The 27,987-nt window shown below is 41.1% G+C and overlaps 1 protein-coding gene across 1 annotated transcript in view; it reads right to left on the bottom strand.

Annotated features, from left to right (window-relative positions):
* LOC118218881 (NLR family CARD domain-containing protein 3-like) overlaps nt 1-25,363 on the bottom strand; it is a 159,616-nt gene extending 134,253 nt beyond the window's left edge. The window contains exons 1-6 of the mRNA XM_035401607.1: nt 24,761-25,363; nt 23,741-23,851; nt 23,112-23,222; nt 19,310-19,420; nt 17,929-18,039; nt 17,521-17,590 (exon numbers count right to left, since the gene is read on the bottom strand). Coding sequence (XP_035257498.1) covers nt 17,521-17,590; nt 17,929-18,039; nt 19,310-19,420; nt 23,112-23,222; nt 23,741-23,851; nt 24,761-24,819 — 573 coding nt within the window. The 5' untranslated portion in view covers nt 24,820-25,363. The remainder of the gene's footprint in view (nt 1-17,520; nt 17,591-17,928; nt 18,040-19,309; nt 19,421-23,111; nt 23,223-23,740; nt 23,852-24,760) is intronic.
* Nucleotides 25,364-27,987: the final 2,624 nt, after the last annotated feature.

Genomic DNA, 27,987 nt, shown 5'->3' with positions numbered 1-27,987 from the left:
GATAACAGGGCTGTGGAATTAACCATGACTATTTAAGAAAATGACCAGTTAAACTAAATTTGAACAGATTCAATGAAATTTCATAATTTTGAAGAATGTATGAATAGAAATGATTTGACGCTTCTCAAAAATATGTTTTTTCCAACTGATGTCAGATTTAAAATGTGTTTCTACCAAGAGGAAGAACAGGAAAATGTTGCTTTATTTTAGTGAAGAAAAATAACTCTCTTGTCTATTTTAACATTAAAAACATTAGTAATATCAGTGCTATATTTAGTCATTATTAACATTAGTGCTGTGTTGTGTCACATTGGAACCCTTTTTGATTGAAGGGGTTTGTGTTTGTACTCACCCCAATCTCTGCAGTTTACAGTGTGGGTCCTTGAGTCCAGCAGAGAGCGCTCTCACTCCTGAATCCTGCAGCTCGTTGTCTCTGAGCTCCAGATCTCTCAGCTCTGAGTGAGGAGAACGCAGGACTGAGGCCAGAACATCACAGCAGCCCTCTGTGAGACTACACCAACCCAGCCTGTGGAGAGACCACACACACACACACACACACACACAAACATGCACATGTACACACACACACACACACACACACAAACACACAACACACATGCGCACACACACACAAACACCACACAGACACACACAGACACACACACATACAACCACACACACACAATTGAAATTCACTGCTAATTGTCACACTGTGCACCTTGGCAGCAGATAAATGTGGAATTTCCTATTTGTACAGTACGTGCATTCCTGGGATGTACACAGTACACACAAAAACAGGAAGAGTTTATATTAATTATGTTCATAAAGTATTCTGACTAATCCACATTGGCTCAATTAACAAAAAATAACTAAAAATAAGGAGCCAATTCAACTCAAGGTTGGGGGCTTCCTGCAAGGATTTCATTAACAAAACTGTTCCATGTTGCGATATCACATGGCAAACAACATGATTGCAAACATATTTCATTTGCTAACACAAGAAACTGCACTAGTATGATCACTATGGTGTACTTTACCTCACCTTCAGTCTACAAACATCTTTATATTTTAAAAACATTCAATCTTCATATAATAATGTAACCAAGGCGGCAAATGAAATACACTGCAGCGCCATCTGCTGGCTGCAGAGAAACACCACAACTGATTATTGCCATTGACTGGTACTACAGGTATATGGAGGACCAAAAATGTAAAAATAATAAATAAATAAATGAATTAATGTATAAATAAATGAATTAATGTATAAATAAATACAAAAGAAAGAAAATGTAAAAATTAATGAATGTACAAATAAATTAATAGACAAAATCTGACAAATGGGTATTTGCATTTATTTCCATATTTATTTATTGATTCATTCATTTCTGTGGATGTTCATTTCCATATTTATTTATTGCTTGATTCATTTATTTCTGTATATATTTATATCCTTATTTATGTTTTGATTAATTTATGCCTGTATATATATATATATTTCTGTATTTATTTCTGTATTTTTTCATCCATATGTTAATAATGGGCTGTCAATGAAAATATGTCATAGTGTCACAATATTTCAATTGGTTGATCGATACCAGAGTACGTAGATTCACTGTACATGCCTTGCTTCAACACCGGTTGCTTTTTACCACATTTATGTTAGTAGGGCAGAGCAGGGCAAAACGTAACACAGATTTTATTTTTTTGGTTAGATAGTGCAGCTTGAGTGACGTATTTCAGGAAAAACACTCAGAATGACCCTTGCTTTCTCTCCAATGAAAGGTAAGGGATTTTGATAAACATTTTGGGAGGTATTGCCAAATAAAAGTTTGTTTTGGTGATATGTAAGCACATTGTTTTACCATAAGTATTTTTTGGGTGCTGTAATGTGTGTGCATATCAAAGATCCAAATGTATGTAATCGTAAACAGTCTTTTCGTGACTAACAGATTGCATATTTTTGATAGAGCAATCAGCTCCACCTGCAGGATTAAGACATGCACGCAGACTCACAGAGCAAGGGAACATAACAGGACTGAAAAGGGAATACATTCAGCGGGAACTGCAGAATAATGCTGGGATAACTTGAGAAGGGAAAACAACAGGACCACATAGAAGAGTTTATGATAAACTTTACTTTGGAGCTTAAATAACTGTGGCATACATACAGCACGGCTGCACTCAATCTCCTGAACAAGCTACCTTACTACCTCACTGACGTCTTACATACTACCTCACTGACGTCTTACATTGGTTGGTATATCCTGTTTCGAAAAGCCTAGGGTTCCACCTAGTGGATAACCTGACTACACTACAAATGTACAGTATCGTGATAAATTTTCACCAGTTGGCAATAGGCTATGAAAAACATTTAAATGTAATCAATAGATAGATTAGAAACAGTGTTTGTATCCTAAAACATCAAACTGTATTGAGTTACCTTACTTTGTGTGAACCTTTAAAGGTATTAAAACTTAAGTTAGCTAGCCATGTTAGTTTTTGAATGGCACATCCCAGAAATTCCATTATGGTATTAAATCATAATTAGGATGTAGGTGTGAATGGTTTGTATTAAAAATGATTAATCTAGTTCTAGTTATATTTTCAGAATTGAGCCAAATAGGAAAACTGTTGTTTCCTATACAGGCAAGAGATAGCCAGAGGCTTGAGCCTGGCTGACCTAGCTGAAAATTCTAGTCATCATTATGTGCTCTTTTGTGTGGATGCCTTGACAGTTTGTTCCAGGTAGCTGCATCACAGAGATTGACCCTGTGGTGTTCAGCCATTTGGAGGAAGTGGCTCTTCGCCTGAATGTTTCACTCCATAATTCAGATTACGCCAGATCAATTGGATGCCCTTCTCACATACTGCCTGAGGAAGCACTGGAGAGTTATTTATTAGTTGGTTTGTCTGTTCATCATGTTGCAGCACAATTAATTAACAATTAATCCCTTGCATGTCCACTTCCCATGAGTTCTCAACAGGATTCTTAGCAGGGTGATCTACACTAGATCATTTAAACTTAATACACTTATGCAAAGCAAGTTTTATCCATCTATGCCTCAGTGGCAGTAAAAAAGCCAACAGGATGCTGGGATAGTAGTGAGTATAAATCAAGGCTCCAGAGTGCGACCATTTTGGTTGCACATGCGACCAAAAATCTGTCAAGCGCGACTAAACATTTTCATTGGTCGCACCGGTGCGCCTGATATTTAGCAGGTCTGTCTCTGTGTGAGTGTAGTGTTATTTTTTTTCCTACCAACATTCTGCGAAGACCCGCCCCTACTCTGCCTCTGATTGGCTCTGACCCTGATATTCTTCTTCGCTGAATGCGGGTGGGGAAAAAAATAAGGCATGTGTGTATTAGTGATGTGCGGATCGCAGTTATCCACGGGCACCACGGTTAATCTGCGGATCGGGTGGGCCGAGTCATAAAAATTAACATTCTGATTAATAGCGGATGGGTTGCGAGTGGGTGAAATAATACATCGTTAATGAGGAAAATATTAATTACGTTCTCTAAAATGTGAACATATTTTAAGCTTCATTTTTCGTCAGGCGCGAATTAGCAGACTAGACTCTCGTTGCGCCAATTGTGGCGTCCATTTGTCTTAAGCAGCAATGGAGGCAAAAAAGATCAGAGAGAAAATTAAAAAAGGAGAATTAAAAAAGCAAGGGCAGAAAAGTTCCGTGTGGGAGCGATTTAGTGAATGACGAGTCAAGTGCAGGGTATGTCATATGCAACAGCTGCGAAATAATGAGAAATAGCGGTAATGTGTGATCGGGTGCGGGTCTCTAAATCAGAGAAAATAATTTGTTCGGGTGGGTGGCGGGTGGATGATTGCGTACATGTGGATTCGGATGACGTCAGAGCCACTAGCGTGTATGTGTGAAACCGCGCCCTGCACTCCTCCGGGAGCAGCGCACACTTTTATTTGAGTTATTTGAGTTTGATTTATTTATTTGAGTTTGTCAAGCACTTTAAACATCAGCACTTTTTAAGTTTACTTTTTAAACAATTGAGGTTATTGCGATTTCTTGTTCGTGCTGTGATTTAAATAAAGAGAAAACATTTATCTGCACCTTTATTCCTGTTTACAATCATTTACATAACGTGTTAAGAAATTACCAATATGTATGGGAACTGACAAAAAAGGTACCACTTAAAATGTATTATTACGGTGCCAAAACGCGCGGTGAAAAATTCTGGGTCTAACTAAATTATGTGCTGCTGCACCTAAATGAAAAAGTTAGGCGCACCAGTGCATCCAATGTAAAAAGTTAGTCTGGAGCCCTGTAAATCCAAGGAAGTTATACTTATTTTATACAATACCTTTGTCAGACCACACTTAGTGAACTGTGTGCAGTTCTGGGGACTGTACTACAAGAAAGATATAGAGGATTTGGAAAAGGCTGAAAGAAGGGAAACCAAACTGCTTCCTGGTATGAAAGATAAAAGTTTTGAGGAAAGACTTCAGATGCTTAACTTCTTCAAGCTTAGTAAAAGTAGACTCAGGGTTATTTGATTGAGTCTTTCAAAATTCATAAAGGGGATCAACACAGTGAACTACAAAAGATTCTTCAGGTTCAACTCTGTTAGTATGACGAGGGGGCATAAAAGGAAATTAGCAAAAGGTAAATTCCGCACCGACGTTAGGAAGTATTTTTTCACACAGAGAGTAGTCACTGTGTAGAATAGCTTGGCGCATGTCATGTAGTAGAGGCAGAAACTCTGGGGGTTGTCAAGACCGGGCTTGATACGATGCTGGATACTATCTAGTTTGTAGGTGAACCTAGCACTAGTGGTAGGTAGTAAAACGGTGAGCATGTCGGGCTGAATGGCCTATTCTCGTCATTATGTTATGTCATGTCATTTTTGTTATGTTATGATAGACGTGAAACATTCAGTCATCACCTGTGACCTGATACTACAGACTCCACTGAAACCTTACGTTATGGTCAGGAACCACAAACCTGGCAACCCTATATTTCACTGCACAGAGCCATAATCACTAATTCTATTTAGTTAAGGTCAAACAGTACACAGCACTACTCACCCCAGTGTCTGTAGTTTACAGTCTGGACTCATCAGTGCAGCACAGAGCAGCTTCACTCCTGAATCTCCCAGGTTATTGTAGCTGAGGTCCAGATCTCTCAGGGGTGAGTTTGATGACTGGAGAGCTGAGGCCACAATTTCACAGGACTTCTCTGTGAGGTCACAGCTGTTCAGTCTGCAAAAGAGAGTTGATATTGTATTTTTAAATAGCGCAACATCCTGTAAAATGTGATATGTGCAATGTTACAGTAATCATGTTGAGTGATGAAGATTGATTTTGAGGATCTGCAGATATCTACCCCACACTTGCTGCAGCTGTGCGTCAGCTGAACTTACTGTAAGAGGCCCTCTGTGTCAGTTCTGTTCTGTCCTAATACAGCTAGGTCTATTACAGGATCCAGAAGAAACCATGGGGAGATGACAGACCAGCAGGTTGAAGGAGCCATGTCTTTTCCCCTCTAATTGTAGCTTTCCCCATTGCATACTTGCACAATTAATAAGAGCTTTTCTCCTCTTTCTGCCCTTGCATGTCCACTTCCCATGTGTAGTCAATAGGATGCTTAGCAGGGTGATCTACACTAGATCATTTAAACTTAATCCAGTTATGCAAAGCAAGTTTTACCCATCTATGCCTCAGTGGTGTTTCTCCCATCTCATTAGTAATGCATTAATTGGTGTTGTTCTGAGTGCCCTACAGCATATCCTCAAAGCTCTTGCCTGTTTAACATGCGATGCCAGGAAAGGAATTGGGGTGCAGTCCATCAGGGGGCAGCATTGGCCCTACAGACGGGTATAGCTGCAGCTGTGGTTCATTGCAATCACATCACCTGTGGCCCATTACCTAACCATGGGCTCTATAAGAGGCCTAGCTTCCAGGCCAAGGGGAGGGTCCTTTTAGATTGTGTTTGGGAGCTGGGCTATGGACAGTATGGTGGGTTGGTGCCAGTTTCGGTTGGAGCAGCAAAAGGTGCATATAATAACCCTGTGCTCAATATAGCAGTGAGGAGTCTCCTTGTGTTTCTGCTATATAATGACCCTGTGCTCTATATAGCAGTGAGGAGTCTCCTTGTGTTCCTGCTATATAATGAGCCTGTGCTCTATATAGCAATGAGGAGTCTCATTGTGTTCCTGCTATATAATGACCCTTTGTTCTATATAGGACAGTGAGGAGTCTCCTTGTGCCCCCGCTATATAATGACCCTGTGCTCTATATAGCAATGAGAAGTCTCCTTGTGTCCTGCTATATAATGACCCTGTGCTCTATATAGCAGTGAGGAGTCTCCTTGTGTTCCTGCTATATAATGACCCTGTGCTCTATATAGCAGTGAGGAGTCTCCTTGTGTTCCTGCTATATAATGACCCTGTGCAACCTCTACCCTCTGCCTAGCAAGATAAGTAAAGCCAACTGCTGTTGAAGTACACAGCACTACTCACCCCAGTCTCTGCAGTTTACAGTTTGGACTCATCAGTCCAGCACAGAGCAGCTTCACTCCTGAATCTCCCAGGCTATTGTAGCTGAGGTCCAGATCTCTCAGGGGTGAGTTTGATGACTGGAGAGCAGAGGCCACAATTTCACAGGACTTCTCTGTGAGGTCACAGCTGTTCAGTCTGCAAAAGAGAGTTGATATATTATTGTATTTTTAAACAGCGCAATATCCTGTAAAATCTGATATGTGAAATGTAACAGTAATCACATGAAGTGATGAAGAGTTAGGCTATATTGAGGATTTAAAGTTACTGATGCTCCGAGGAAAATGATTTTGCTACAATCTCAAACTGCAGCACTTTGGGCCTGAGAATTAGACGATCTGTTGGACAGAACTCTGACAGTTCTACAGATGAAATTCTTACCCAAATGGCCCCCTTTCTTCTGGCATTTGGCACAGATACAACCAAAAGTAAAGATGCAAGAAATAACACACATCTTTCAGGGTGGATAGTGAGTTAGGCTCTGCTTTTTTACTTTTGCTGGTAACTGTGAGAAACTTCCCACAGCATTGCAAGCCAATACACTGTAAAAGCCAGATTCACTTTAGAAACAGGAATGCAAAAAAGTGATCTGTTCACATGTAACCAGGTAGTGCAGTCTGTCTGTTTTGCTGAGGTTATATATAATCATGTAGTGCAGTCTGTCTGTTCTGCTGGTGTTACATATAACCAGGTAGTGAAACCAAAGCTATGTAGGAACTGTTAATGATCCCTTTGAGTTCCATTTGTAAGAATAGTGATACATTTGATGGTGCTGTCCAAGGAGACACCATTTAACTTTTTCCAGGCTTTAGGAAACTTCAGAACCTTGTACAGGCCAGACTTTAGCCTGAGATAAGCCACAGAATTACCTCAAAAACAGGCACTTTAACAGTCCCCTGAGAAGACCTCACCCTGACACCCATTATATCATATAATTTCTCTACCTTCCTGTTTTCACTCGGTCTACAGGCACTATTGGATTCTGGGTCAGCCTACACCACAATAAAGCAGAGACCCGGGTGGCACTACTGGCCTTGTAACATGGTGCATTTACTGCCTGACCTAATCTCACAATACAGTAACACAAACATTTCATTCATAACCACACTTGCCTCTCCCAAACCAAACCCAGCATTACATTAATCATAATGTTGAAAAAATATCTCATCTTCATGAACAATATAAGAGGGGTACAGACTGAGCAGGCTCTCTCTGGTCATCTCCCACTCACAAATTATCTATGCATGGACTAGGGATAAAAGGGGGATTCTTCCCCCCTTTTGAAAAACATGGATTTGATTCAATCAACATTCATCCTTAACTGACTGCCATTTAAAAGGAGGGATTCTTTTTTCTACACAAACACAGTTCGAACTACTTCACCAAACTGAGTTAGATAAGAATAAGTGTAACACTTGTGCTTACTTGTCCAAGTCAAAGTTAAGGACAAATGTTAGTTCAATAAAGACCACAGGGGTGTTTGTATGGCTAATCTGCAAAAAAATCAGACCTTGTTATTCTACTAATCATGCGGCTGACCAAACTCAGCTAAAAATTGGTAATTAATTAATATCAGATCACTAGCCCCTAAGGCAACTCTTGTAAATGAATTAATTACTGATCACCAAGTTGAAATCTTATGTGTAACTGAAACTTGGCTTAAAACTGTATATTGCCTTAAATGAATCCACCCCTCCTGGCTACAGCTATACTCACATTCCCCGTCTGACGGGTCGTGGCGGTGGTGTTGCTGCTGTATATAATTCTAATCTTTTTGCTATTTTGAAATCCGGCTTCAAATGTAACGTTTTTGAAGTGCTTGTTCTCAGTTTTGCACATCCAGACAAAAAAGCAGTCAGTTTTATCCTTGCAATTGTATACAGGCCACCAGGGCCATACAGTGGCTTTTTACTTGAGTTTGCTGATTTCCTTTCCAGCCTGGTTGTTAATTCAGATAAAGTAGTAATTGTAGGGGACTTCAATATTCACATGGATAGTGAAGGTGATCCTCTCAGATCAGCACTCTTGTCTATCACTGAATCTAGTGGCTTCGATCAACATATACATCAGTCCACACATTCTCATAACCATACCCTTGATCTGGTCTTAACTTATGATACAGAAATAGCAAATATAGCAGTTATGCCTAAAAACCCTGTGCTATCAGACCATTATTGAATTACTTTCCAACTTTCACAAGTCTGTCATGTGTCACCAGATCCTTCATTCTACCTTATCTGTAAGCTTTCCTCCAGGACTGCAAATGCTTTTATTAATGAGCTCCCAGGCTCATTTGTGCACTGTGGGGATTTTCTTGGCTCCCACCCAAACACATACAAAAATGCAAGCATTAGCTCAATTGATCAGCTGACAGACAACATAAATTACGTACTTTCCAGAACCCTGGATACTCTCGCACCTCTTAAGAAGAGGAAAGTCCGCTATAAGAAATTAGCACCCTGGTACAATGACCATACTCGTGCTCTCAAACAACCTTCATGCCAACTTGAGCGCAAATGGCGTTCTACTAAATTGCAGGTATTCCTCCAGGACTGGAAAGACAGTCTACTAACTTATAAACATGCCCTCTCCACAGCACGTTCCTCATACTTCTCTACTTTAATAGATGAAAATAGAAACAATCCTAGGCACCTGTTTAACACTGTTGCCAGACTGACCAAGAATCAAGTTGATCCATGTGCCTCAATATCATTTAGTAGCAATGACTTCATGAATTTCTTTGATGACAAAATTATAAAAATCAATTATAAAAATATTCCCTCACAAACACTCTGTTATTGTTATTCCTAGAATATCTAAAAGTACCATAGGTGGTAGAGCCATCTCCTATCGTGCTCCCCTCCTGTGGAACAAGTTGCCTGCCCATGTTCGGGGCGCAGACACTATCACCTTATTTAAAGCTAGGCTCAAAACAGATATTTTTAGTCTCTCTTATATTTGAGGGGCAGGAGTGGGTGGCAGGCATAGCTATAGAGTCTCTGGTGGACTGAGCGGTTAGTGCTGTCACTGGATCATCATTGGTAGTACTGTGTTAAGCTGAACTGGTCATGGTCTGGTGATGACTGTCTCAAGCCTGCCCTCATGGCTGCGTTGGCCCCTGCCTCTGTTTCCCTTAGCTATGCTGCCATAGCCTTATTCTGCCGGGGTTTTCCTTATCGCACGTGGGCACCTCTGTTTCTTCTGCTCTGCTTGCTATTCTACCATTTGAACCCCCTAACAACGTTTTTTTTCTAGTTTTCCTCGGCTCTGGGCACCTGCCCGGAGCTCTAGCCCAAGTTCGCTGAGCAGCTGGGCACCCCCGCCTCCTGCCACTGTGGATTTTCCATAACAAACAGGTGCCTGCCCGCGGCAGATGGGTTCCCCCTCTGAGTCTCCTATTTTCCATGTCTGTCTAATTTTGTGTAAAGGAAGTGTAGCTTGTATTTTTTTATTTGATGGGGAATATGTTCGTCTTAATACTGTAACATACTATACCGTCTCTACATTTAAATCTGCAAGTTGCATGTTTGGACCATTATTGATCCATCACATTGGTTTGCCTAACAAGGAATTCATGATGTATTTAATAACTGGTATCTTTTATGATATTATGTAAATTAAATCTAATAAAATACATTTTACATGTTGGATACATTTTATACATTTGATGGTACTTCTGTATTCATTAAATGAGGGCACAATCTGTTAAAATAGCTTGACTCAAAAATCATAATTCTCACTTGCCTGACAATTTTATTGTATTCTATTTTCACTTTAACTATGAAGTGTTTATAAAAACATGCTGTCATTATCTACTTTAATTATTACACCATACTCACATGGCCTTCCTGCAGTGCCTGACTACTGGTACCAGCCTCTGATAACCTGCTGCTGATGTGTCGTAGGTCGTCAAGTCTAACTCATCCAGGATCTCCTCTGACATCAGTAACATAAAGGCCAGGGCTGAACATTGGTGTGGTTCCAGCCTTTCATTAGAGAGTCTTCCTGATCTCTGGAAATTCTTGATTTCCTCCACTAGAGAGTTGTCATTCAGTTCATTGAGACAGTGGAGCAGATTGATGGTCCTTTCTGCTGAAGATTCTTCTTTGATCTTCTTCCTAATGTACCAGACTGTTTCCCTAATGCTATTTGAACTGCTCTCTGTCTGTGAGTCTGGCACTGGTGATCTGCTTCCTGTCTGTGGGTCTGGTACAGATGATCTGCTTCCTGTCTGTGTCTGAGGGTCTGGTACAGGTGATCGGCCTCCTGTTTGCATCAGCAGTGTTCCTAAGAGAGTCTGGATGGAGTCCAGAGAGAGGCCTAGAAGGAATCTGAGGAAAAGGTCCAGGTGTCCATTCTTACTCTCTAAGGCCTGATCCACTGCAGTCCTGTGTAACTCAGACAGCTGCACTCTGTCACTGCGAGGTTTTGATTCTTCTGCTCTGAGTACATTTCTGTTCTCATTCACACATGAATGAAACACAAACAAGGCAGCCAGATACTCCTGAATGCTGAGATGCACAAAGCAGTAGACCTTCTCCTCACCCAACCCACGCTCCTCTTTAAAGATCTCTGTGCACACCCCAGAGTACACTGAAGCTTCACTGACATCAATGCCCATCTCTCTCAGGTCCTCTTCATAGAATATCAGATTGCCCTTTAACAGCTGTAGTAAAGCCAGCTGCCCCAGTTTCAGGATGATTTCTGTATTTGATGCTGACATTTTCTTTGGGGTTGTCTCATTGGTGCCATGATACTTCTCATTCTTCACATTAGTCTGAATGAGCTGGAAGTGTGTGTACATTTCAGTCAGAGTTTTGGGCAGGTCTCCACTCACTTTATCCAACATTGTCTCCAGAACAGTAGCAGAAATCCAGCAGAAGACTGGTATGTGACACATGATGTAGAGACTCCTGGATGACTTTATGTGTGAGATAATTCTGCTGGCCTTGTTCTGATCTCTGATTCTCTTCGTGAAGTACTCCTCCTTCTGTGGGTCATTGAATCCTCGTACCTCTGTCACCCGGTGGACGCACTCAGGAGGGATCTGATTGGCTGCTGCTGGTCGGGAGGTGATCCAGAGGAGGGCAGAGGGAAGCAGATTCCCCTTAATGAGGTTGGTCAGCAGCACATCCACTGATGATGACTCTGTTATATCACAGCATATCTCATTGCTTTGGAAATCTAGAGGAAGTCGACACTCATCCAGACCATCAAAGATGAACACAACTTTGACTTCATCACCTTCAAAACTTTTGATCTCTTTCAGTTGTGGATAGTATTGCTGCAGAAGTTTCATGAGACTAAATTCTCTCTCCTTTTTCAGATTCAGATCTCGGAAAGGAAGAGTGAAGATGAAATCAATGTCCTGATTGGCTTTTCCATCTGCCCAGTCCAGAATGAACTTCTGCACAGAGACGGTTTTCCCAATGCCAGCGATGCCCTTTGTAAGCACAGTTCTGATTGGTTTCTCTTGTCCAGGTGAAGGCTTAAATATGTCATTGCAGATGATTGCAGTCTCATGTGTGGTTTGTCTCTTCGATGCTATCTCAATCTGTCTGATCTCATGTTCATCATTGACCCCCCTACTTCCCCCCTCTGTGATGTAGAGCTCTGTATAGATCTCATTGAGGAGGGTCTGGTGGCCCTGCTTTGCTAAACCTTCAAATATGCATTCAAACCTCTTCTTCAGATGAGTTTTCAGTGCCTGCTGGGCTCTTTCTTTGAATTCATCTGAGGAGAGGAAATATGAGAACCAATGTTTAAAATAACAGAAATAGACAAAAAATACTTATGCAGTTTTCACAATGTTTTACACAGCTCTGAGAGTGTTGCACATTTGTAGCTATACCTATGTAGTTAAATTGTAACTAATTTGGTAACAAGAGGTTATTACTGATTAACGCCAATGTAGGAAACATGGAACAGTTAACAATATTTTTGATTACACATGCGAAACAAGGCCAGCCCTGTTACATCTCTTCTGTTAATATGAAATAATTCTGTATCATGAGGACACATTGTGAAATTAACAGGCAAGGTTTATTTGTTATGTATCATGAAGATATGCCCTATATGCTATAACTGCACCTTCAAGTAAAGTGTTGCCCATACCTCTAGTAGTGTTTCACACTTCTCACAAACTGTTGTACACACAACAATGAAAACATAAAAAGGATTCATTTCCATTTCAACATTCAATTTCTTAATTGTTCATAGTATGATGTGTCTTTATGGTAAATATGGTCTTCATGGGTCATGCAGTAATTTAATTATCTTATAATTATTATGATCGGTGCTCTTTAATCCAGGATAAAACCTCAGGGCAGTCAGTCTGATGGGACAGTGGTTTAGTAACTGGCTTTTGATCCCAAGGCTCCTGGTTTTAAAGTCTTTCGGAAACATTTAATCTCATGTGCATTTGATTGCCCCCATTATTACTGCTGGATGCTATATTTGAATTGAAATGCCTTCCTGTACATGTTGTGTGTGATGTTTTTTATATGCAAGACTGTTGATGTAAAACACTATTATCAAAGTGTGAATACTATAAATCAGTACTCTGTTATTTTGTACTCTGTTATATTTGTTGGCTAAACTCATTTCAACATTCTAATAGCCACAGTAGCAATGAGAGAAAAATCTTACTGTGCTGCTCATCTCTCTCCAGTGGGTCAGTGACATCCTTCTTCTTCATGGTCCTCAGGATATGGAGTGTGATCTTCAGAGACCTCTCAATGCCACAGGTCTCCAGCATCTTCTCAACTATGTACAGGGCCTCAGGATCCTCCTGCCCTCTCTCAGTGCATTCTGGGTAATCAGCAATTTGATGACTCTTGAACAATTCCTTCATCTTCATAAACGGATCCAGTACAGAAGGATCTTCTGTTCTTCTACTATTAAGGCATTCTGGGCAAACCTGACTCAGATGGCTCTGAAACAGTTTCAACTTTTCAGTCTTCTTCAGCTTCATCAGAGTGCGCAGGAGAGACTGAAATAAACACATTTAGAGGTGTGCTGTATCAGAGTGTAAAATAAACACACGAAGAGGTGTGCTGTATCACTGTGAAATAAGCACATGAAGTGGTGTGCTGTCTGTGTGTGAAATAAACACATGAATAGATTTGCTGTATCAGTGTGAAATAAACACATGAAGAGGTGTGCTGTATCAGTGTGAAATAAATACATGAAGAGGGTATGCTGTCTCAGTGTGAAATAAACACATGAATAGTTTTGCTGTATCAGTGTGAAATAAACACATGAAGAGGTGTGCTGTATCAGTGTGAAATAAACACATGAAGAGGTGTGCTGTATCAGAGTGAAATAAACAAATGAAGAGGTGTGCTGTATCACTGTGAAATAAACACATGAAGAGGTGTGCTGTCTCAGTGTGAAATAAACAAATGAAGAGGTGTGCTGTATCAGTGTGAAATAAATACATGAAGAGGGTATGCTGTCTCAGTGTGAAATAAACACATGAAGAGGTGTGCTGTATCAGTGTGAAATAAACACATGAAGAGGTGTGCTGTATCAGTGTGAAATAAACACATGAAGAGCTGTGCTGTATCAGACTGAAATAAACACACAAAGTGGGTTGCTGTATCAGAGCCATTATGGGTGGCAGTGTAGTATAATGGGTAAGGAGCTGGTCTCATCAGAGGTTTGAATCCCAGGTAGGACACTGCTGTTGTACCCTTGAGCAAGGTACTTAACCTGCATTGCTTCAGTTCATATCCAGCTGTATAAAAGGAAGCAATGTAAATGCTGTGTAAAAAGTTGTGTAAGTCGCTCTGAATAAGAGTGACTGCTAAATGCCTGCACTGTCTCATGTTTTCTCTTGTAGGAAGGCCAGAACAGGAAAAGATACTTTAGAACACAACATGCAGCAGGTCTAAAGCCTATATTCGAAATGCAGCTTTTGCTCCTGATTTATGTTTTTTAGGGACACTACTTGTGATGAATCATGAATGTCCTTGGAATAATTTAGTTGTTGAGTTGAATTAAGTTTCTCAGTGCAATACATTTTTTAATGCTAACTATACAAACTGAGTGCTGAGTGTCCATTCTACCTGCCCCGGGAGTTTTCCGCAGTGATCACTAGGGCCGTTTACATTCCACCACAAGCGGACACGACGAGGCTTTGTCGGTGTTACATGATGTGCTAAGCGGACTACAGACCAAGCATCCAGACGCTGCCCTCATCGTGGCAGGGGACTTCAACAAGGCAAACCTTAAAAAAGTTATGCCAAACATTTACCAACACGTCAAATGTCCTACCTGAAAGGGCAAGATACTTGATCACTGCTATTCACCGTTCAAGGAGGGCTACAAGGCTACCTCTCTACCATCATTTGGCAAATCAGACCATGCCGCCATCTTCCTGATAACAGAATACAAACAACGGAGGGTACGGGAAGAGGTGGTGTCGCGAGAGGTCAAGCGCTGGACCGCCCAATCAGAGGCCACTCTACAGGACGCGCTGGACGACGTCGACTGGGACAGGTTCCAGTCCACCTCTGATGACGTCAACGTGTTTACGGAAGTGGTGATCGGCTTCATTACAACGGTGGTGGACAAAGTTATCCCTAGGGTGAAAGTTAAGTGTTTTCCTAACCAGAAACCGTGGGGTGACAGATCCATCCGCGTTGCTCTGAACACACGCACCGCTGCCTATAACGCGGGACTGGTGTCTGGGGACATGACGGAGTACAAGGCGGTGTCCTACAGGCTGAGGCGAGCAATCAAGGATGCAAAGCATCACTACAAGGACAGAGTGGAGTTCCAGCAGCAGAACACCCGATGTGTGTGACAAGGACTATGGGACATTACAGACCATAAGGGCAGGTGCCCTCCTATGGTGAGAGCTGACACTACTCTGGCAGACGAGCTGAACTCTCTTTATGCACGTTTCAAGGCTAACAATGCTAACATTAGCCCAGCGGCTAGCGCGGCTAGCACAGTTAGCGTGTATAACACAAGTTCCCCCCCTGGAGCTGCAAGCTCACTTGTCCTGTCAGAGCACTATGTGAGGAGAGCCTTGAAACGGGTGGACACCAGGAAAGCAGCAGGGCCAGACGGAATCTCCGGACAAGTCCTCAAGACCTGCGCTGATCTCCTGGCTCCTGTGTTCACCACCATAATCAACCTCTCCCTGGCCCAGTCCGTGGTCCCCACATGCTTCAAGAGGTCCACCATTGTCCCTGTACCCAAGAACGCTTCCCCAGCCTGCCTGAATGACTACTGCCCGGTAGCACTCACCTCGGTGGTGATGAAGTGCTTTGAGAGGCTAGTCAAGGACTACATCTGCTCCTCTCTTCCCAGCACCTTGGACCCTCTGCAGTTTGCTTACCGCCCCAACAGATCCACGGACGATGCGGTCTGTCAGGTTCTGCATGCCACTCTCTCTCACCTCGACAACAGAGGGGGGGCTATGTAAGATTGCCGTTCATTGATTTCAGCTCAGCTTTCAATACCATAGTCCCCTCCAGACTGGCTGCTAAACTGACTGACCTGGGACTGAACACCTCCGTTTGTGCCTGGATACTGGATTTCCTGACCGCCAGACCCCAGGTGGTTAGAGTGGGTAAGCACACCTCAAACCCCCTCACCCTCAGCACTGGAGCCCCCCAGGGGTGTGTGTTGAGCCCTCTGCTGTACTCCCTGTACACACATGACTGTGAGGCCAGGTTTGAGTCCAACACCATCGTCAAGTTTGCTGACGACACAGTGGTGGTAGGCCCGATCACCAACGACGAGAAGGCCTATCTCCAGGAGGTGGCAGACCTGTCACTGTGGGGCCAGGACAACCATCTCTTCCTGAACATCAGAAAAACCAATGAGATGGTGGTGGACTTCTGTAAGAAGAAACAGCTGAGGACCAACACCCCTCTACAGATCAATGGGTCACCGGTAGAGAGGGTGAGCAATTTTAAATACCTTCGGTGTCCACATCACAGAGGACCTGACATGGACACTGCACACCGACACTGTGGTGAGAAAGGCAAGGCAGCGCCTGGATCACCTCAGACAGCTGAGGAAGTTCAGAGTCTCCAAGAAGATCCTGAAAACCTTCTACTCTGCAACCATTGAGAGAATCCTGCTGGGGAACATCACCGTCTGGTACGGGAACTGCTCCTCTCTGGACCAGAAAGCCCTGCAGAGGGTGGTGCGGTCAGCTGAGCGTACCATGGGGACCACACTCCCCACTCTGCAGGACCTGTACCCCAGGAGGTGCTTAAGCAGAGCAAAGAGGATTAGGAAGGACTCTTTCCATCCCAACAACGGACTGTTTGAGCTGCTGTGGTCAGGCAAACGCCTACGCAGCCACAGGACCAGCACTGAGAGACTTAGGAGGAGCTTCTTCCTTCAGGCCATCAGTGCTTTTAACTGCACTGCCAGGACAACTGTCCTAATAGTATTTTCACCTCAAGCACATAGCACCTTTACCTCAATGTACACTGCAGCACCTTACCGTCCCACGGTTTACTTTGTATTTTTCTTTTTCTTTATTGTACTTATTTAATTATATATCATAGGTTGCACTGCTTCCTGTGACTTATTTTAGGACTTACTTTTTAAAACTTATTTGTATTGCTCGTTTTTTTAAATAACTGCTCTTTATGTTCTTCTCTTTTAATTTGTATTCATGTTATATTATATTGTGTTATTATTTTTATTTTATTTTTCTGTATATTGTCATTATTGAAGCGTTGTGTTGCAGTCTACAAGGAGTTGGTTTCACCGGCATATCACTGTATGTACATGTATATGCATGTGACAAATAAAGCCGTTGAACTTTGAACTTTAAAACATTCTGTTTGGAGATTTCCACTGTCATCGTTTTTGGATCCTAAAAAAGAATCCAGTCGTTCTGTGAGCCAAAGAGGGCCAGAGCACTTTTTATAAACTTTAATTAACCTGATTACATATTCAATCTGATCGTCTGAAAGTCAAATCAACTTCAAATATTGAAATAGAAAAAGTATATATCATACCTGTTTTAAGGGGGAAAGTTTCTCAGAACTCTCCTCGTCTAAACGACGTAAATCCGGTGAGCAGGGAATCCTGTGAATAAATCATGAGAAACAACGCAGTTAAACTTGTTTACTATAGTTCTAACTCACAGCACAAGGAGACAGTTGGTCCAGTTAAACTCATCCTCTTACTGCAGCACAAACTCACAGCACATGGAGACAGAGCTTCCAATTAAATTCATCCTCTTACTGCAGCTCTAACTCACAGAACATCCGAATGTGATATAAAACACATCATGACACTATAAAATGAGTTAATACACACATGTTGACGAGAATGTGCTATCATACACCCCACTAAACCAAAAAGTAGCCACTGAGATTTAAGTTTTATTTAACCATAGTGTCAGTATGAACTTGTTTCATTACCTTTGATCACCTGTGAACCCTCCTCTGAAGTTGTATGGAAGATGCATTGAATGATCACTCTTCATAGACAGACAGCAAGGTAGAGGTGACTCTGCCCTCTCTACCCAGACCCTGTGAACAAACATGGAGACAGAGCTTCCAGTTAAACTCATCTTCTTACTGCAGCTCTAACTCACAGTACATGGAGACAGAGCTTCACGTTAAACTCATCCTCTTACTGCAGCTCTAACTCACAGCACATGGAGACAGAGCTTCCAGTTAAACTCATCCACTTACTGCAGCTCTGACTCACAGCACATGGAGACAGAGTTTCCAGTTAAACTCATCCTCTTACTGCAGCTCTAACTCACAGCACATGGAGACAAGGCTTCCAGATAAACTCATTATCTTACTGCAGCTCTAACTCACAGCACATGGAGACAGAGCTTCCAGTTAAACTCATCCTCTTACTGCAGCTCTAACTCACAGTACATGGAGACAGAGCTCCCAGTTAAACTCATCCTCTTACTGCAGCTCTAACTCACAGCACATGGAGAGAGAGCTTCCAGTTAAACTCATCCTCTTACTGCAGCTCTAACTCACAGCACATGGAGACAGAGCTTCCAGTTAAACTCATCCTCTTACTGCAGCTCTAAATCACAGCACATGGAGACAGAGCTTCCATTTAAACTCATACTCTAACTGCAGCTTTAACTCACAGCACATGGAGACAGAGCTTCCAGTTAAACTCATCCTCTTACTGCAGCTCTAACTCACAGCACATGGAGACAGAGCTCCCAGTTAAACTCATCCCCTTACTGCAGCTCTAACTCACAGCACATGGAGACAGAGCTTCCAGTTAAACTCATTATCTTACTGCAGCTCTAACTCACAGCACATGGAGACAGAGCTTCCAGTTAAACTCATCCTCTTACTGCAGCTCTAACTCCCAGCACATGGAGACAGAGCTTCCATTTAAACTCACACTCTAACTGCAGCTTTAACTCACAGCACATGGAGACAGCTTCCAGTTAAACTCATCCTCTTACTGCAGCTCTACCTCACAGCATATGGAGACAGAGCTTCCAGTTAAACTCATCCCCTTACTGCAGCTCTAACTCACAGCACATGGAGACAGAGCTTCCAGTTAAACTCATTATCTTACTGCAGCTTTAACTCACAGCACATGGAGACAGAGTTTCCAGTTAAACTCATTCTCTTACTGCAGCTCTAACTCACAGCACATCCGAATGTGATATAAAACACATCATGACACTTTAAAATGAGTTAATACACACATGTTGACGAGAATGTGCTATCATACACCCCACTAAACCAAAAAGTAGCCACTGAGATTTAAGTTTTATTTAACCATAGTGTCAGTATAAACATGTTTCCTTACCTTTGATCACCTGTGAAATCTCCTCTGAAGTTGTATGGAAGATGCATTGAATGATCACTCTTCATAGACAGACAGCTGGGTACAGATGACCCTGCCCTCTCTACCCAGACCCTGTGAACAAACATGGAGACAGAGCTTCCAGTTAAACTCATCTTCTTACTGCAGCTCTAACTCACAGCACATGGAGACAGAGCTTCCAGTTAAACTCATCATCTTACTGCAGCTCTAACTCACAGCACATGGAGACAGAGCTTCCAGTTAAACTCATCCTCTTACTGCAGCTCTAAATCACAGCACATGGAGACAGAGCTTCCAGTTAAACTCATCCACTTACTGCAGCTCTAACTCACAGTACATGAAGACAGAGTTCCCAATTAAACTCATCCTCTTACTGCAGCTCTAACTCACAGAACATGGAGACAGAGTTTCTCAGACAACTCAGACAAAATAGTGAACAAGAATGGAAGAGAGTTAGTGCATCTCTGTCAAGCCTTAGGTCTGTATATCCTTAATGGCAGGATCAGAGGGGACTCCTTAGGGCGGTTCACGTATTCTTCAGCTCTTGGGTGTAGTGTAGTTGATTATGCAATCACTGACATGGACCCCTCCTCTATCAGTGCATTTACTGTCAGGCAGCAAACTCCCCTCTCAGACCACAATCAAATAAATGTGTTCCTGAAAAAAACTGTACATATGAAAAAAATCTGAAAAACAGCCCAGTAAGCTCTACAATCTCACCCAATCATACAGATGGGCACAAGACAGCAAAGATAAATATATCAAAGCAATCAGTTCAAATGAGTTAACTAACACTATTAACATTTTTAACAACACACATTACCAGAATAATAATGAAGGAATTAATCTGGCAGTTAATGACATTAATTGTATTTTTTACAAAGCAGCAATTGATGCCAGCCTTCTAAAAACAAAGCATAAAAATGTGAAACAAAAACCTACTGAAAAATGGTTTAATTCAGAATGCAAAGATATAAGAAAACAACTGAGACAAATATCAAACCAAAAACATAAATAGCAGGATAACCAAGATTTACGCCTCAAGTATTGTGAAATACTTAAACAATACAAACAAACCCTAAAAATAAAGAAACAAAGCTACATCAATAAACAACTAATCGAAATTGAAGAATCAATCAATCAAAATCAGTTCTGGGATATGTGGAATAACTTGAGCACAACAGCACCACAAGAATTGGCTGTACAAGATGGAACCATTTGGAAAGACTATTTTGACAATCTATACAAAGATATCCCGCAAAAAGACTTAAAATATAATCAGAATATAATTAAAGACAAACTAAACCACCTTGAATCAACAATTAAAAACAATCAAAATCCATTAGATAACCCAATCTCATTGCTAGAACTGACTGAAAAACTCCAGTCTTTAAAACCAAAAAAAGCTTGTGGTCCTGACAGCATCAGAAATGAGATGCTAAAACACAGCACTACTGAGCTGCAGAAGGCTGTGCTGAAGTTATTCAACCTGGTACTGAGCTCTGGCTGCTTTCCTGACATCTGGAACCAGGGGCTTATATCCCCGATTCACAAAAGTGGAGACAAATTGGACCCTAATAATTACCGAGGCATTTGTGTAAGCAGTAATCTGGGGAAGTTATTTTGCAGCATTCTTAATACAAGACTTTTAAACTTCCTTAACGAGCACAATGTCTTGAGTAAGAGTCAGATTGGCTTTCTACCAAACCACCGTACAACTGATCATATTTACACCCTACACACCCTAATAAATAAACATGTACACCAAACAAAAAATGGAAAGATTTTTGCATGTTTCATTGACTTCAAAAAAGCCTTTGATTCTATTTGGCACCATGGCCTATTCTATAAAATTATTCAAAGTGGTGTAGGGGGTAAAGTTTATGACATATTTAAATCTATGTATACAGGAAACAAGTGTGCGGTACGAATTGGCAATAAAAGAACAGAGTTCTTCACGCAAGGACGTGGTGTGAGACAGGGCTGTAACCTCAGTCCAGCATTGTTCAATATATACATTAATGAGTTAGCGGTGTTGTTGGAACAGTCTGCAGCTCCTGGTCTCACACTGTGTGACAAAGAAATCAAATGTTTGCTTTATGCAGATGATCTGGTCCTGCTGTCACCCACAGAAAAAGGGTTACAGCAACACCTAGATCTTCTTCAGCAATACTGCCAGAACTGGGCCCAGGCAGTAAATTTTAAAAAGACAAAAATCATGATTTTTCAAAAGAAGCCCAGATGTCAGGAAAACAGATACAAATTAACTCTAGGTAACACCGCCCTAGAGCACACTATGAATTATACCTACCTTGGTCTGACAATCGCTGCATCAGGAAGTTTCCGCATGGCAGTAAATGCATTAAAAGAAAAAGCTCGAAGAGCAACATATGCAATAAAAAGACAACTTTTCAAACTAAATATCCCAATTAGAATCTGGTCCAAATTATTTGACAGTGTAATTCAGCCTATTGCGCTTTATGGAAGTGAGGTCTGGGGTCCACTCAGTCAGCAAGACTACACTGCATGGGACAAGAATCCAATTGAATCCCTACATACTGAATTCTGCAGAAATATCTTGCAAATACAAAGGAAAACACCAAACAACGCATGTAGGGCAGAATTAGGCCGATTCCCATTGGTAATAAATATACAAAAAAGAGCTCTAAAATTCTGGATACATCTCAAATCAAGTCCCAATAACACGCTACAATTTAAAGCGCTAAAATCCCAAGAACTGAACCCAGAAAAGAGTCCCCTCAGTCAGCTGGTACTGAAGCTTACTAATTCTATAACCCAAACTAACCTGCATCACGCTCAGACCAGCACTGCTTACCAGCCGCAAATCAGAATAACCCAAATTATGCAACAAACAAAAAATTTGTATTTGGAACATTGGGATAAAGAAACCAAAACACAAAGTCGACTAAATTGCTATCGAACCCTGAAAAAAGACTATACTCCAGCAGAGAATCTCTTCTCTGTCAGAGATACAAAGCAGAGACGGATCCTGACCAAATACAGACTCAGTGACCACACCCTTGAAATTGAAAAAGGCAGACACAGAAATTCATGGCTACCAAAAGAAAAACGAATATGTGGTCACTGCAAGACAGGAGAGGTTGAGACAGATATGCACTTCCTCCTAAATTGTACAAAATATACAAATATTAGAAAAATATATTACCAAAAATTCTCAGAAATTATACAAAACTTCCATTCTTTATCAAAGAACAAAAAATGTGCAGTCCTATTAGGACAAGGACCAACAGCCCCAATTGCGGCTCAATATGTCTCAGTTTGCCATAACCTGAGGGACACTGAGTGACCATTGTACATAATTATAATTATCTATTTATTTATTTTATTAATAATAATAATAATAATAATAATAATAATAATAATAATTTTGTTTTTTAGAATTTATTTATTTATTTATTTATTTATTTATTTATTTTAATAGAATGTTCATTATTAGTATTCCACTGTAAATATGTATTTTGAATTGATTTATGATGCTTTGGCAATATGTACCTATGTATTTCCTGCCAATAAAGCTATTTGAATTTGAATTTGAAAGTTTCCAGTTAAACTCATTCTCTTACTGCAGCTCTAACTCACAGCACATCCGAATGTGATATAAAACACATCATGACACTTTAAAATGAGTTAATACACACATGTTGACGAGAATGTGCTATCATACACCCCACTAAACCAAAAAGTAGCCACTGAGATTTAAGTTTTATTTAACCATAGTGTCAGTATAAACATGTTTCCTTACCTTTGATCACCTGTGAAATCTCCTCTGAAGTTGTATGGAAGATGCATTGAATGATCACTCTTCATAGACAGACAGCTGGGTACAGATGACCCTGCCCTCTCTACCCAGACCCTGTGAACAAACATGGAGACAGAGCTTCCAGTTAAACTCATCTTCTTACTGCAGCTCTAACTCACAGCACATGGAGACAGAGCTTCCAGTTAAACTCATCCTCTTACTGCAGCTCTAAATCACAGCACATGGAGACAGAGCTTCCAGTTAAACTCATCCTCTTACTGCAGCTCTAACTCACAGTACATGAAGACAGAGTTCCCAATTAAACTCATCCTCTTACTGCAGCTCTAACTCACAGAACATGGAGACAGAGCTTCCAGTTAAACTCATTATCTTACTGCAGCTTTAACTCACAGCACATGGAGACAGAGCTTCCAGTTAAACTCATTCTCTTACTGCAGCTCTAACTCACAGCACATCCGAATGTGATATAAAACACATCATGACACTTTAAAATGAGTTAATACACACATGTTGACGAGAATGTGCTATCATACACCCCACTAAACCAAAAAGTAGCCACTGAGATTTAAGTTTTATTTAACCATAGTGTCAGTATAAACATGTTTCCTTACCTTTGATCACCTGTGAAATCTCCTCTGAAGTTGTATGGAAGATGCATTGAATGATCACTCTTCATAGACAGACAGCTGGGTACAGGTGACCCTGCCCTCTCTACCCAGACCCTGTGAACAAACATGGAGACAGAGCTTCCAGTTAAACTCATCTTCTTACTGCAGCTCTAACTCACAGTACATGGAGACAGAGCTTCACGTTAAACTCATCCTCTTACTGCAGCTCTAACTCACAGCACATGGAGACAGAGCTTCCAGTTAAACTCATCCACTTACTGCAGCTCTGACTCACAGCACATGGAGACAGAGCTTCCAGTTAAACTCATCATCTTACTGCAGCTCTAACTCACAGCACATGGAGACAGAGCTTCCAGTTAAACTCATCCTCTTACTGCAGCTCTACCTCACAGCACATGGAGACAGAGCTTCCAGTTAAACTCATCCTTTTACTGCAGCTCTACCTCACAGCACATGGAGACAGAGCTTCCAGTTAAACTCATCCTCTTACTGCAGCTCTAACTCACAGCACATGGAGACAGAGCTTCCATTTAAACTCACACTCTAACTGCAGCTTTAACTCACAGCACATGGAGACAGAGCTTCCAGTTAAACTCATATCTTACTGCAGCTCTAACTCACAGCACATGGAGACAGAGCATCCATTTAAACTCATCCTCTTACTGCAGCTCTACCTCACAGCACATGGAGACAGAGCTTCCAGTTAAACTCATCCTCTTACTGCAGCTCTACCTCACAGCACATGGAGACAGAGCTTCCATTTAAACTCATCCTCTTACTGCAGCTCTAACTCACAGCACATGGAGACACAGCTTCCAGTTAAACTCATCTTCTTACTGCAGCTCTAACTCACAGCACATGGAGACAGAGTTTCCAGTTAAACTCATCCTCTTACTGCAGCTCTAACTCACAGCACATGGAGACAGAGTTTCCAGTTAAACTCATCCTCTTAATGCAGCTCTTACTCACAGCACATTAACTCTCTGATTCATGCATTTTTACCTCTTTCTCACAGGGCCGTGGGTTCCATCGTCAGTCTCGGTCTCCTCTGAGGAACTCATTTTAGAAACAGCGCCCCCTGTCTCAGGACACCTGAACACACCAGATCAGATTCACAAGTGGGTTCTGACCCAAATTGGCCGACCTGTAAATACACACAAGAAGAACATGATAACGCACAGACATAATAATACACTGTGAGGGCCACATAATGTAAACGTGTAACACAAAAAGGTAATTAAATTAAGTTTGGTGCATTAAAATATGTACGCACCATATTATGTTATTTGTGCATTTTGTCCTACTGATATACTCAATGTATGTATTGATAATGAGTCCTTTGCCAAGTATCGCAAATTTGTATGCCGGCCCTTTAAGAGTTGCGCTCAAGCAGCAAACAGGTGGTGACGGGCCAGGTGATAGGTTTTTTGAAATAGATTGGGGGCAAGAGGTAGCAACGGAGAATGGAGTAAAGGGGAGTCAGCAGAAAATAATCAAGAATCCTGAGATTTGTTGGCGTTTTTGTTTGGATTGTATTTTTTTCAATCTACAATTATTCAACACAGCTCCAAGACACGAAAACGAGTAACCTGCTGAACCTACGTTTTAAAAAAAATTCTCTTCTACTGCATCAGGAGGGTGAGCCGAAGCTTTTTGGGTTATTTTTTTTGCTTCTTTGAATGCAATGCATTGCTTAATTATTTGTTTTTGGAGAGGAAAGAAGATTCTTGCACTCATGCATTAATTTTGGTTTCGGGACTTATTATTTTTGGCACGTTTTCTGGATTTGTTTCCCTGGAAACCGGACAACTGCCTCTGTTGTAATATATAAATTCCGTTCGAATAGATTCCCGTGAATATAGCATGTTCATTCTGTTTAAATTGGTCTGAATTTGTTATAACACACACACACACACACACACACATACATCAAATCTCATAGAACAGACAGTGACAAATCTGGAATTTAACTGAGCCATAAACTTGTACAGTAATACAATTCCTTCCAAAATATTATGCACCCATGATAACAACTACTAAGACTGTTCAATATAAGAATTACCAGTGCTGAGGTATATTTTCATTGTCCAACATACGGAATATATTTAATGATATAATGGAAACTACCAAAATGACACATTTCTTTACAAAAATTGTGCATCACAACTTTTGGCACCCCTGTATTTGGTACTGTGTGCACCCTCCCCTTGCAGGGATAATGGCACTGAGCCTTTTTACATAACGTGTTATAAGACCAGAGAACACATTGGGAGGGATCTTAGACTCTTCCTCCACCCACAATCTTTCCAGATCCTGATGTCTTTATTGATCCGTGCTCATGGGCTGTGCTGTTCAATTGAGTCACAGGTTTTCAGGGAGTTCAGCAGTCTTTAGACTGTTGTAGCCATTGCACAATGATGCTTCTGCATCATTAACCTTATAATTTGTGGATGTTAACGTGAATTTGGGGTCATTGTCTTGCTGAAAGATCCACTAGTTTCAGTAGCTGGCAGAGGCAGTCAGGTTTAGGGCTAAATTGTCCTGGTACTTGCGTAGAGTTCGCCATGCTGCTTTCCTTAACAAAGGCCCGATGACCAGTGTGAGCAAAGTAGCCCCATAACATTAAAGATCCACCACCGTATTTTTCTTTTCAGTATGTGCATCCTTAAATCCATCCTACATCATATTCCTGGACATGGTTGTGAGGGGGGCTGGAACCTCACCCAGCATGCATTGGGCAAGAAGAAGGAAAAAACCCTGAATAGGTCATCAATCCATCACAGGGCACACACACCATGCACTTACACACTTATACATTCAAGCAATTTAATGTCTCCAATTAGCTTAACCTGCATGTCTTTGGACTGTGGGAGGAAACCCATGAAGACATGGGATGAGAATATGCAAACTCACACACACCACCATGCTGCCCTCCAGCAGTTTTAAACTTCTTCATTATTGCCCTCACAGTAGTAACTAGCATCTTCAGTTTATTTTTTGATCCATTGGCCTGATTTTCAAAGGTCAGCAACCATTTTAATTTTGTTCGTCTGTTCTTTGTCTTTCTCTGCGGCAAAGATGAAAAATGGGTTCCACAAGCAGGTTCTCAGTTTAATCCTCCAGTGAAACAGGAAGCGACAAGAGTTTCTCTTGATGTAGATTTAGTTTGATTTTATTTATAAGAATCTTTAGGGGTGCCAATTATTTTTATATATTTTTGGGAAATAACAACCCTACCTGAATCCAACCGTCACACTAGAGGGCGCCAGTTCCCCAATCTTAGTTTGTGTTCTGTGCCTGTTGTAGTGCTAATTAAGGTGTTGTGTCGCAAACATTTAATAGCCTGACCAGATTCACATTGCAGGTATCTGTAACTGATTTATGACTAGTCAAAAAGCTAATTTAAGATATCCAACTGCATTTTCACTCATCAAAAAACTTAATCTCGAATTACATTTTGCTAGTAAGATTGAAGCCACTTTCGCCATTCAGTTGTATGGGACCTCCAATTAAGATATGTACAATTCAGTTTTGACTATCCAAAACATGAATTCCAGATACTGTATCGCCATTTCAATTCTGACTAGTCATTCCTCGCGATTTAAGATATGTCAGGTAACGTGGGACCAAGACCCAAACGCAGAGTGGGGAAAACACCAGGAACTCCAAAAAGGTAAATACAATCAAAGACTTAACTCTCATACAGGTAACAGAAAACAGGTAAGAAAAACAAGGCCAGACAATGCGGGCTGAAGCAGACGGACAGATACTCTCAGGCAGAACACAAGGAACCAGCACCCAAGTCAGGCAAACAGAGAACTTAAATAGCCACAAAGATAACAAGACACAGGTGAACTCAAAGCACAATCAAACCAGAGCAGGGAGGGATAACGAGACACAAAGAAAAACAATGACAGAATAACTGAAAACAATAATACAATTAACACAGGGGTAACTAAAGAGGGAGCAAACTGAAATACAAACTGAAGTACCGCCATCTGGTGGCCCAGAAAAGGAAAAAACAAACAGAAAAAGGCAGAATCCTGACAACATCTAAATGATCTTTTTGGATAACTGAATCTAAGATATTACTAGCCAAAATATGGCAAGCCATTTTAACATCTAATAACCTGTGCGGTTTCACATTACAGATATTTGTCATTAATTTATGACTAGTCAAAACGCTAATTTAAGATATCTCTAATTATATTTTGACAAGTCAAAACGCT

Source organism: Anguilla anguilla, chromosome 19 (assembly GCF_013347855.1).
Source record: "Anguilla anguilla isolate fAngAng1 chromosome 19, fAngAng1.pri, whole genome shotgun sequence".
NCBI classification, from domain to species: Eukaryota; Metazoa; Chordata; class Actinopteri; order Anguilliformes; family Anguillidae; genus Anguilla; species Anguilla anguilla.
Note: the sequence above shows the minus strand (reverse complement) of the source record. Positions and strands in the feature narration are given on the sequence as shown.